This window comes from Condylostylus longicornis, unplaced genomic scaffold, assembly GCF_029603195.1.
Source record: "Condylostylus longicornis isolate FDR11 unplaced genomic scaffold, ASM2960319v2 ptg000077l, whole genome shotgun sequence".
NCBI lineage: Eukaryota > Metazoa > Arthropoda > Insecta > Diptera > Dolichopodidae > Condylostylus > Condylostylus longicornis.
The window spans coordinates 3,216,900-3,229,630 of NW_026578045.1; the positions used below are offsets into that span (position 1 = coordinate 3,216,900).

The 12,731-nt window shown below is 26.2% G+C and overlaps 1 protein-coding gene across 1 annotated transcript in view; it reads left to right on the plus strand.

The window, feature by feature from the left end:
* Positions 1-12,731, plus strand: part of LOC129612828 (GATA zinc finger domain-containing protein 14) — a 250,073-nt gene that overhangs the window by 221,152 nt on the left and 16,190 nt on the right. Inside the window, exon 8 of the mRNA XM_055526612.1 lies at positions 9,339-9,475. Coding sequence (XP_055382587.1) covers positions 9,339-9,475 — 137 coding nt within the window. The remainder of the gene's footprint in view (positions 1-9,338; positions 9,476-12,731) is intronic.

The window sequence follows — 12,731 nt, forward strand, 5'->3', positions numbered from 1 at the left end:
TTTTTTGTAGTATGAAAGCTTACTTAACATACTGTTTAACCAAAATTTAATATTAAATCATACAAAATTTGAAGGAATAATACTGAAATGTAGGCGTATATAAAATGAACACTATAATGAGGGGCTCAGAAGAAAAAGTGCTCTCAAAATAGCCATTTTTTGCCATTTTTGCACTGGAAAAAATTAAATTTTGAGTTTAGGCCAAAAATAATTTCGAACAAAAACGCAAGTTTTTGAGAGTGAGGGTTTGCTTCTGATGTGTAGAACATTTTTTGGGTTTGCTTCAGATGAAATTGTAGAACATGATTATGAAAAAGAAATATTAAATATACATTTTAACTGTGCTTAAAGTTTTATAATTCTGCATAGAAAAGTTTTATCAGAAATATCGGTTAAGAGTAACAATAATAATATTGTGCCCGGTATGGTATTCATTTAAAGATTTTTCCAAAAATAAATTTTCATAGAATAATTTTTAAATATTTTGTTTTACCAGAAAATTTCATATAACAACTTGAAATTTATACATTTGAGGTGTTTACACATTAAATTTTTCCCACTAATTATTTTTGTATTTAATAATTTCGATTAGAATTTGAAAATATTTTGTATAACACCTTCTTTTACCTATACAAAATAAATATCAAAATTCGTTTAAAGTAATTTTAATTAAAATCAATATTATTTTTTCAATATTATTTTAAAAAAAATTAATTTTAAAATAATTATTTGAATTGAATAATTCTTTTGAATTAATTTTCACTTAAAATTAATTATAAAAACTTTTTTAATTTAATAAAAAAATTCATTTTAACAAAAGTTTATTTTAATAATAACAATATTACCGAATAGAAAAATTTTTGAATTGAAAATGTTTTTTTTTTTTTTTTTGTTTTCTGTTATACAAATATTTATTGAGAAATAATTTCTATGTATAACAAAAGATTCTATTATATTGTACTTTTTTTTTTCTGTGTATATTTAAATGAAAATTATAATTAAATTTGTATTTGAAATTTTAAGTGAAATTCTCATTCATCTTATAACCAATATTATATTAAATGAATGTTACCAAATATAATGAATTTTAATTTCTATAAAGAATATATTCTATAAAGATTTGTAAAAGAGTTTTAAAATTATAGATCATGGCAACTCGCAACGAATTATAATCAAAAATCACCATAAAATATAAAGTGTTATTTGATCCATAATAGAAAATGGACAACCAGCCTATTAAGGGAGAAAATTTTTAATTCCAAAAACTTGAATTTCGAGTAGGGTAAGTTCAAAGCAAATACCAATTACTTAAAGCTTTTTGGAGTTCACAATTCGCAAAGAATTTCTCAATTTTTTGTGTTATAAAAGTAAATGAGTTTTTTAATATTTATAAACTTAAATGGTTCTTTGATATTGAGTGCAAATAATCGAAAAATTTCATATTATATAACTGAATGAGTTTGACACAACGTCATCAGAGATTCAACTCAAATATCAATAATAAAGATTTACCTCAATAAGCTTAGTTTTCAAATAATCTATGAACAGTTTTTTTTCCTTTCGCATTGGGTAGCTCCATGTTAGGTGGTCGAGATGGCCAATATGTGCATTTCAAATTAGAAATGGAAGCCGAAATATTGTATTGAAGAATTAATTTACCTATAGATCTGATACAAACAGTTGAAAATTCTAAAATACAGAAAATTTTTTCTCAAAAATTGAAAATCATAAAGATTTTACTTATACTTTATTCTACTATAAACCTTGTTTAACAATTTTCTGTTATACTGCTAATTTCTTCTCCAATTAAATCGGTATTTCAAATATATATTTAAAAATTATTGGTAACACTGTTAAAAATTTTATAATTTTATTCAAAAATAGAAATTTTATTATTATTATTGTTACTGTTATAACGAGTATTATCTAATTTTTTATTTTTATTTTATTTATTTTTATAAAATTCTAATAAAATGTCAATAGTTCAAAATTAGGATTTTCAAATATTTTGCTCTTTTTTTTTTTTTTTTTTGTTTTTTCTTATTTTTCTGATTAAATTCAATTTAAAAATTAAATTTGTAAGCAGGAAGAGAAAAAAATAACACTGAACAAGCACGAAAAGGAAATGTGATGAGAAATAAGAGAACATAGCAAGGGAGAGGGAAACTTTATGTTAAAAAAAAAAATAGAAAACAATTTTAATTTTTTCTCTTTTAAAATCAAAATAAACAGAATAAAGAGAAAAAAAAAAAAATAAATAATAAAATAATATAAAAAAATTCAAAGTGTTTTTAAACCCATAAAATAAATAGGAACACAAAAAAAAAGAACAAAAAAAAAAGAGTACGCCTCGAATATTACAACGGTACGAAGGATAATTTTGAGTTACTTTGCTGGTTGTTAACTGTTATTGTTGCCATTTTTTTCGTTCGTTCGTTCGTTCGTTTGCTACTATGTTTATACTGTTGTTGTTGATTATTTCATTTTGATCCCTTTAAGCCATCAACATCTTAAGTATCAAACTGGCTTATTATATAAAATATATAATAATATATATATATACATACATTACATACAACTGCCTTATATTTTTTTCCCCTTTAGAAAGCTAGAAGAATAAGTCAGGGAAGTAAATGTATCAAAAAAACAGGGAGTACCGGCAATGCTTGTAAATGAAAAGAAAAATATTTTTTTATTTTTGTTGAACAAAAAAAAAAGTTAAAATCCCACCATCACTTCAATATTATTATTGTTGTTATAATGTTTTTTTTTTTTGTGTAGAACAGTTATATTTGTATAACTATATACATGTATTACTTTTTTCTTTCCGATTTTTCTAGGTTGATATTCTTTTTAACCCATAGTGTTAAGATAATGGGTACATTTCTGTGATATTAACAAGAAATTTCTGAAGTTAAAATCAACAGTCATTGGAAAAATTTAGTTATATGTATAACATTTTCGATAATTTTATTTAAAATAAGAACAAAATCTTAATCATAGAGAAGACACCGTCTTCATATTATAACTTGTGTCCCCAGGCATCGTATATAGATCAATAAAATAATTTTTCGAGAAGAAAGGCTTTTGTCCGAACTATGGGTGTATATCATGGGAAATTCGAATTTTGATTATTCTGACTCATTAATATTGAATTTTATTTAATTAGAAACATTATTATTATAGTTTTTAGTCAGGAGAATGGGATCTAAAATCTAAGGAAACTTTATATTAGGTAAATTTATTGATATTAACCTTGCGGAGATAGGCTATGGCCCGAACCATGTGTACGTATATCATGAAAATGTAAGACATTCAAACTACCATTTTCAAAAAAAGTAGATAATTTAATATAATTTTAGAATATTTTTTATTTGAATAAAGAGAACACTAAAATTTTGTAATACACATCAATTTTACATTAATTCGACTTAAGCGATTTCTTCTTTGTAGCACAGAATTTTTGTTCACTTAAAGTTTTTGTGTTTTTTTTTTTAATATGACGTTAAGTACATATTTTTTTCTGTTATTCTTTCTGTTTGTGTTCTCTCTTTTTTTTTTAAGTTAATCTTTTCTCATAACTGCTTTTTAAACAGTATTATGGTGTTCTATATATTATTGTATGTATATTTTATAATGATATACATATATTGTATTTATTCTTTTAATGTTACTGTAATAGCTATACATTTGTAAATATGAATAATGTTGTTAACTGGTTTATAATACACTTATTGTATTACTAAAAATATTAAGGATGTTGCCATCCATTACGATCTTTGTTGTTTTTTTTTTCCTCTCTCTCTCACACTCTCTCTCTCTCCTCTGCCAACCATTCTTTATACCCGTACGAACGTATGTTCGAAGGGTATACTAAATTTGCCTTACCGTTTGTAACGCTAAGAAATAACGGTGTTAGATATAGACTCAAGTGTATGTTTTTGATCAGCGTCAAATTCTGAGTTGATTTAGCTTTGTCTGTCCGTCCGTCCGTCCATCCGTCCGTCCGTCCGTCCGAACGATAACTCAAAAACTAATTGAGCTAAGTTCACCAAATTTTCACAAATTATTTATTGTAGTAAGTGCCAGAACCCTATTTAAATTGGACATGATCGGGGTACCGGTTCGGGTAGCTGCCATACAACTTCAAAATTTATTTGGCTATATCTCAGAAACTATAAAAGTTATGGTATTGAAATTTCACACAAACAAATATATTAGCAGGGCCAATATGCCCCATAAAAGTCGTTGAAATTACTTGGCTCCTTCTGGTACCTGCCATACAGCTTCAAAAGTTATTTGGCTATATCTCAGAAACTATAAAAGCTGTGATATTGAGATTTCACACAAGTGAATATATTAGTAGGGCCGATGTGTCTGGTAAAAGTCGTTGAAATCACTTGGCTCCTTCTGGTACCTGCCATACAACTTCAAAAGTTATTTGACTATATTTCAGAAACTATTAAGGCTATGGTATTGAAATTTCACACAAACGAATATATTAGTAGGGCCAATGTGTCTCATAAAAGTCGTTGAAATTACTTGGCTCCTTCTGGTACCTGCCATACAACTTCAAAAGTTATTTGCCTATATCTCAGAAACTATAAAAGCTCTGATATTTAGATTTCACACAAGTGAGTGTATTAGTAGGGCCGATGTGCTTAATAAAATTCGCTAAAATTTCTTGGCTCTTTCTGGTAGCTGCCATACAACATCAATAGTAGTTTGGCACAACCAGTATTTTGAATAACACATAGTACTGAAATTTTGCATAAATTAATATGGTAATACGGCAACTTAAAGTCATAGTCCGCCCTATAGTTAGTTATGGCACATTAGTTATTCGCACATTGGATAACAAATTCGTACGGGTATCACAGAGTTGACAAGGTCAACTCTATTTTTTTTCTCGTTTTTTCTCTAAACTTCTTTGAATTTTTTCTTAACAAACGTTTATGACCTACATACCATATATTAACTTGTACAAAAATGTACTTTATTTATTTACTCAGTAGTTACGTGTAAAACAGAATTTTTTTTTATAATAATTATTATAAATATCATTAATATATGAAAAAAAATGTAAGCATATAAGTACAGTGTATCAAAGTGAATAAGTTTAATTGTTATACAAACAAAGTGGATTGAAAATGTGGTAGTTTAAGTGAATTAAAGAATGTTATTAAATTGAATTAAATTTAAAATGTTTTAAAAGCAACTAGAATTGAATCGCCAAAAAATCTCACAACACAATAATTGAAGACGAGTTCCGAAAGTTTTTTAATTGACGGTTATGCGAGGAGTCCGTAATTTAGTAACTACATCTCAAATAAAGTGCTATTTAAATCATCTATGGTTTTGTAGTTGATGCACAGGCTTCCTTTAATAAAATTTGGAATTAGAATTCAACTTAATTTTTTAACAAGTATGAAATTTTCATTTTAAATGATTTTAAAATAAAAAAATCCACTCATTTTTAGAAATTTACTGTGCTCCTTTGGAATTTGTAAATTTTGTCTTGCATTCCAAACCAATAAAATTTTCAGTAATTCCAAAGCTACAAAATATTAAAAATAATTCGGAAATGTTTCAGGTTTTTTTTTGATTTAGAGCTTGTATTTTGCTCATATTGTTATTATTTAGCAAAATATTTTGTAATGTTATGTGCTATTTTCATAAATTTTAAATAGTCTCATATTGAAACACCCTTTATTTGTAATATCTCACTAAATTGAATTAAAATGTGCGCATATTTTGAGAAAACAGGAAATATCTTAAGAATTTAGAAAAAAAAATAATTTTTATATTTTTTTAGAATAACAAAACATAAAAAAAATTGTAATGGATTAAAAAAACATTTTAATAAAAAGTTAAGAGTGTTTTCTATTCAAAAATAGCTATGGCAAAAAAATTTTTTTTTATCTTCAAAATTTCTCAGTAATCAATTTAGAAAAGAAAAAAAAACATGTATTAAAGAACCTTTGTTTTTTATTAAATTAAAAAATTTTTTTTTATCTTATTATAAATACAAGTAACAGCGGCAGTAGCAGCAAAAAATAAAAAATTAAATTAATTCAGCGAATTACTTAATATTTTCCAAAAAATTTAACTCTTTGAATTTCCTAGCGAAAATTCTCTTCTATGATAAAATTAATAAAGTGAAAATGTTATGATAATGTTAATGTTATGTTATTTGATACTCTAAAAATAATGAATAATATCACTTTTAAATATTAGAGGAAATCTAGAGTATGAGCACAAATAATGCGATAAAACTGAGTAATTCTTATTTGCTCATTTTGCATTATTGCGAATTTAGGTCAGTTTTTTTTTATAATATTGCGAATTTAGGAAAATTTTGACTATTCGTAAAATAAATTTGAACCATGGTTCATTTAAATTTTATTCAATAAAACTATAATGCATGTAAAAATTGTGTGCCAAATTATCGGAAGCCAATATTGTTCCACAATATAACAATAAAATGTAGTATTCCACAATACACGGGATTTCGATCTTTGAGAAAAATGAATAATTTTTATAATCAAAATAAATGCTCATATAAAATTGTCCTCAATTGCGTTGCGAATGGTTGCGGTGGCCCGGACGATATGTCCTCTTGCCCCACTCCCTTGGAATTTATGAATCTACCAATGACTAACTGTTATAATTTATTGTATAAAACTACGGATACTTTTTCCTTTTTAAAAAACTAATTATCCATCTATACATTAAACATAACTTTTAATAGCGCAGTATAAAAATTATAGCTCTAATGCTAAATAAAATCGAAAGAGTTGCAATTTAAATATCGTAAACAATACGAAGAAATAAATTCAATAAAGGATTATTGAAAATTTCTCAATCTTCCATTATAACTAAGCAAAAAATACCTAAGATAACTTTTCTATTTAATATCAACATGAAAAAAGAAAAACAAAAATATTACAATATTATCTTGTGCCTTAAGAAAATATTTTTAAAATATTTCAACAATTTTTTTTTTATTTTCTCGAAAATTTTCAAGTTTTTGTTTAATTGTTCAATTGCTGCAAAAAAAAATTATTCAATAAAAATTCAAAAAAAAAAAAAAAAACTTGAAAAAATAAAAATTATGGACCTTATACTTTTTACTGAAAATTTCATCGTTTCATCGTTAGGGTCCTTCTCTTTAATAAAGTTTAATAAAAAAAATTAAAAAAAAAAAATTGAATTCATGAATATTTTCAATGGAAAAAAGTTTTTACTCCTCAATTCTTAAAAATAATTTTCTTTTTTATAATAACATAAAAAAAATATGCAAAACTTTGTAAAGTGCTTAAGTATAATAAATTTTGTTATCCATTCATTGGAAAATACAAAAAGAAAATCTTGGGTTTACGTGGGGTTTAATTATTTTAACTAGCTTAAATAAAGTGGGACAGTGCAGGTTACCGACTGAGGTATTTTGGATATTATATTATGCAAAATGGATTTTCGGAAAATTTTTTGAAATTTCCTACTGTTCAGCACAATGAAAATTAGCGATTGTCGTCCCCGGTCGATTTTACATGAAATGGAGGGGTTAAACAAGAAGGTGGTCTTCTGTTACAAAATTAAGATCATTGAGATGCACAGTATAACTGTGTGCTGCACGATAAGGCCATAACTAATACTTTATTTATGAATTTTGTATTATTAGGTCCCATATACAAGTCCCATATACCCGCGTCCCACACCCGCTTCTTTAAGTTCAAATATATATGTCAGTTTTATTTGTATTTTTTTACAATTTGTTTTTTTTTTTCTCCATTTTTGATCATTTGACTTTTGCATTTTAAATTTCCAGAATTAGTCGTTTTTTCTTATTTGGTTTGCTCCTTATAGCTTTGCATTTTTGCTTTATTAAAAGTTCTTTTCGTTTATTCAAATTTGTTTTTTCTTATTTTCTTCGAAATCTAAAATAGAATTAAAAGAATATTGAGGTCATATGCCAAATTGCATTGATATAAGTTTTTTCTTTTTGTGTGTGTGTGTGTATTTGCGTATTTTTCTTTTATGTACATATTGTATTTGGGTACAATGTGTGTAAAAAGTAAGTCTATTGCAATATTGAAAGGATATTCCAGATGCAATTTAATTTTATTACAATTTTATATTTTAAATTTAATGTTAGCGAAACAAACATAAAGAGAATCCATGGTATTATTGTACTTTTCAATGTTCAATTAGAAATAATAATAGCATTACGCATTGTCATGACACTTAATGTTATGCAGTTCGCGTCGTATTCTCATAATATTTTAATATTTTAATATGTTGATTTTAATATTCTTATAACAAAAACAAAAAAGAAGAGAGCTTGAAAATAAGTAAAGAGAAAACTCTAACTGAAACTTAACAGCTTAATGATCGATCTATCACTGCTACTACATTCAATTTTTCTACACCAAAAAAGTTCGGGTATGTTACAATATTTAGGTTATTATTTTCTTTTTTGTGATTATCAGTGGTGATTACCGGCTTCCAGCGTCGTATTAATAGGTGTGAGAAGAATAAATTTCATTAAATTTATTTAACCTCAAAAGTTACAAAACGTGATAATTTTTCATTAATGTGTGAAAATCTTTACACTTGATCTGTGATAATTGAGCTTAACAAGAAATACTCAAAAATCAAAGGAAAATACAGAGGATATATTATATATAGCGTGGAGAAACAACGGAAGAGAGAAGATTAGTTCAACAATAATTATTTTTTTCTCACTACAATACTAGGTACACTACAACGCTTCACTTAGAGTGTTGATTCGAAATTGAGTAATTTTATTTCGTTCTCTCCTTTATTTCGAAATCTCTTCTCTCCTTGTATTTCAGAGTCGAACTTCTAATTTTTTCTCACAATAAAAAGAAATTGAGTTTGCTTTTAAAATTTATTATGTTTGGGTAGTAGATACGGTAGTAACAAATTAATATTAAAAATATAAATTACGAAAGAAGAGAGCTTCTGGGGATTTAGCAAATTATTGCAGTAACAGTAGCGTGTTATTCTCTTCAATAAACAGATAAACAGTAGGAGGCATGGAAGAAGCATGAAATTACTATAAATTAAGTACTAATTACTATTAAAAATCTAAAATAATTAGAAATATTTTAATAATTTAAATGAAATGAACAACTTTTGGTATATTAATTTATACGAAAATTATTGAGTTTGATCTTAAAGTTCGGAAATTAATACCAAGCATTTTTAAATTACTGCTCAATTTTATGTTATACTTATATCTAATATCTTTGTGCATAAATTGAATCAAAAATCAATATCAATAAAATTTAAAATTGTTTTTCTTCTCTTTACAGTGTTAAAACTGAATTAATGGATGATGGAGCTAATTCAACACTTTTTATTGCAAAAATTAATAAATCTGATTCTGGAAATTATACATGCTCGATTAATCCATTTCATGATTATAGTATTATGGTTCACATTTTGAATGGTAAGTTTCTAACAATATTGTTTAATAAATTTTTTTTGAAATTTCTTAGTATAGAATTATTATTATAGTTTCTTAATTGTTTTTGAATTTCACATCATAAGAATTTGATTTGAAAATATTTTTTCGATATTAGATGAATTGCAGCAATTCAAATTCAGTTAAAGTCTCAAAAATTAAAGTCGAAAAATAATTTAGAATGGTAAAAAATGACGAAAATCTTGTGTTATCACATCTAATAAATCTTGTGATATTTTTAATGTCGTGACAATGCTAAGGGTGCAATCATACCTATATTATATGGGACGATTTCTAATTCCTTGTTAAAACTCCTTGTTTCCAATAGAAAATGTGTGTAACAATTAATTTTAAAGTAATAAAACTTATAAGGAAAAACCTACGTTATTATAAAAAATTTTACTATTAAACTATTGGATTCGATTTTGTTTAAAAATGACTTCTCTATTTCCACAATGACATTAAAGTAAAAATTTAAAAATATTAAGAACTTTGGATAGTTTAAGCAAATTTTATACTCACAATAACCAATTTTTTTTTTCTTCAAATATTTTGAGGCTATTTTGTTTTTTCTTTTTAACTATAAAAGATTCCTTTGGGCAAAGGATTAATTCAATTATAATTTTCAACGTAAAATCATTTTTTTTTTCTCTCTTTTTTTATTATTTTGTTATTCATTCTAAATAAAAATAATAAGATTATAGTATAATGATAAAGGGTCACCTGAAAAAAGAAAAACGAAGGAAATAAAATCAAGGACATTATTGTGTCTGAAAAAGGACAATTATGTCCTTTTTTTCTCAACGTCTTTATTTTTTGTTACTGTTGTCTATTTAAATAGTTTCTTGTTTTCTTTGTATCTTTTGAAATGAAAGAGAGAAAAAAAAAGGTTAAAGAATATTTTGACAACAAATGCATAAGGGATTCGTTTCTTTTTCGGACAAAGAAAGTTATTTTATAAAAAACGTAAAGAGCGAGAGCGTGAGAGAGAATGAAAACGGGGAATGAAGTAAATATGAATTATTTTAAAAGAAAATTTTACATTGAATTTGAATTGAAGACATGAAATGTCCTTGAAATTTCCATTTATTATTTAATTGAATAGAAAATCCCGTATTTTTATTTCTCATTTTTTAATTCACCGCTAGGGTTACGTTGCAGAATTATAGTTAAAAAGTTAAGAGTACTTTAATGTTCATCCTCATAGTCAGGGCCTTATATGACCCAAAATTAATTTTAAACTCTTTCCCTTGTAATTTGATAAGCTTTTCATTTTATTCTCCAAAACTGACTTGAACAATTTAAATTTAACAAAAAATCGGATTCTCAATAATATTTTCTCTGCAAAAAAGCACACATTGTACATTGAAAACTGTGTAAGTCAATTTGTTATAGTTTAATTGAAGTACTGCAGTTAAATACGATCAAAAATTTGTAAGTTGCTGAAATTTTTCTAAAAAATTAAATTCGAATATATTTGACTATTCTTTTCAAATTAATTTACGAATTTTTTCTATCTGATGTTTATAGTTAAAGTTCTTTGAATAATTTAATCAATGTACCGTGGTTGATTGGTTGTTTAATGTGGGATGTGTAACAGATCCATCGCACCTTAAGTAGCACATTATATGTGCCGTTCTTCCACCACTACCCCGTGGTATCACCAGGCCATCATTGAGCGTACGATTTTCGGTTCTTTTGAAGAATCTATCTAAATCACCGATAATAATATTCGCCCAGAGCTGGAAAGTCGCAGAAAAGGTGAAAAATTGAACTATATTCAGGAACGAAATTGTATTATATCCAAGTTTTTAGCTCAATTTACTGGAACATAAATTTACGGCTAAGCTAGCACTATTTTTTAAATTTAGAAATTTCGAAATTCATTTTTTTAATAATTTTAATATTTGAAAGTTTTCCTTTTCCTTGTAACATGTTGGATTCGAACTTCACACTCAAACATACCATAAATCCTCTTCCTATATATTTGTAACCTTACTTTAATTTAAATTTTTCTTTAAGGTAGAAATTTTATAAAATTTTATAAAAATTAATTTTTTTTTTTAAAGGTAATCTTGAGCATTTCAATTTTCATTCAAAAAATAATTTTTAAGATTTGATCTTATTCATAGTGTAGGTGGTTTTTGATCTTTATATATTTTTTTTTTTGATTACCCCCTCAAGATTTAAACGTCAATGATTTCTATTGTACTTGAAGTTTTTCTTTTTTATGTTAAAAAGAAAAAATTCAAAGAAGACTTTTGAATTTTGTTTTAATAGTTTTTCTTCAAAAAAATAAACAATAAACAACCCAAATTCTTCGAAAAATGGAAAAGACAAAATTAAATAAAAATCCTTAAAGAAATCCAGAAGGTTTTTTACTCCTGAATGTTAAAAAAATTAAATTCATACTAGACCGCCATTTTACATTAAATTTAAATTTAAAAATGTTGATAAATAAGAAAATTTTATGGAAATTTTTCGAGAGTTTTCTCTTGTTAATTTTATAAATGTTTTAGATAGCTATTTGCACTAAAATCAATGTCAATCTTAAAAGTTGAATTTAATATGGGATCTTGAAACAAAATTTTAGATACTATTATCCTGAAATATGAAAAATAAGTTAGGTTTAGGTTGATGAGAGTATTCTAGAATGCACCTAGATCAAATAATCACGTTGTGATACCGCTGGATCTCCATATTGAACCATCGCGTGAACCAGCCCGAGTCCTTTATAAACTGGTTTAAATATCTGGCATTGACATTCGCCAAGGAATCCACGTCTTTCCCCTGCCAAAGATGAGCATGAGCATAGAAAATGAGTCATCCACGTCACAGAAACTCTTGGATAAATCGTTAGCGGAGTGCTCCATCCCCCTGGCGTGCTCTCCAATTAGACAGTGCTCAGTTATAACATCAGATCGCCCGACATGTTGTTCCATTGTCTCTTCTTCTGTAGGCACGTCTTCAGATGCATCCCCAAGTCCTCCTTTTCAAATTTTTAAGATCCGGCCTGTAGTTTTCTTGGATTCCGCTGTGAGCCGAAACCCAAATTGGGTTAATTTCGAATGACTGTGCCTTCTCATTAAGAAATAAATAAATAATCTGCAATCCCGAGTCGTTCCAGAAGTGAACGTCTCCATTTCCAACGCCCTTATCGCTGCCTGACTGTCCGTGAAAATGTGGAAACACTAACATGATGTCACATTGCCTGCCAGCTATTTCAAAATCTGTTTTATTG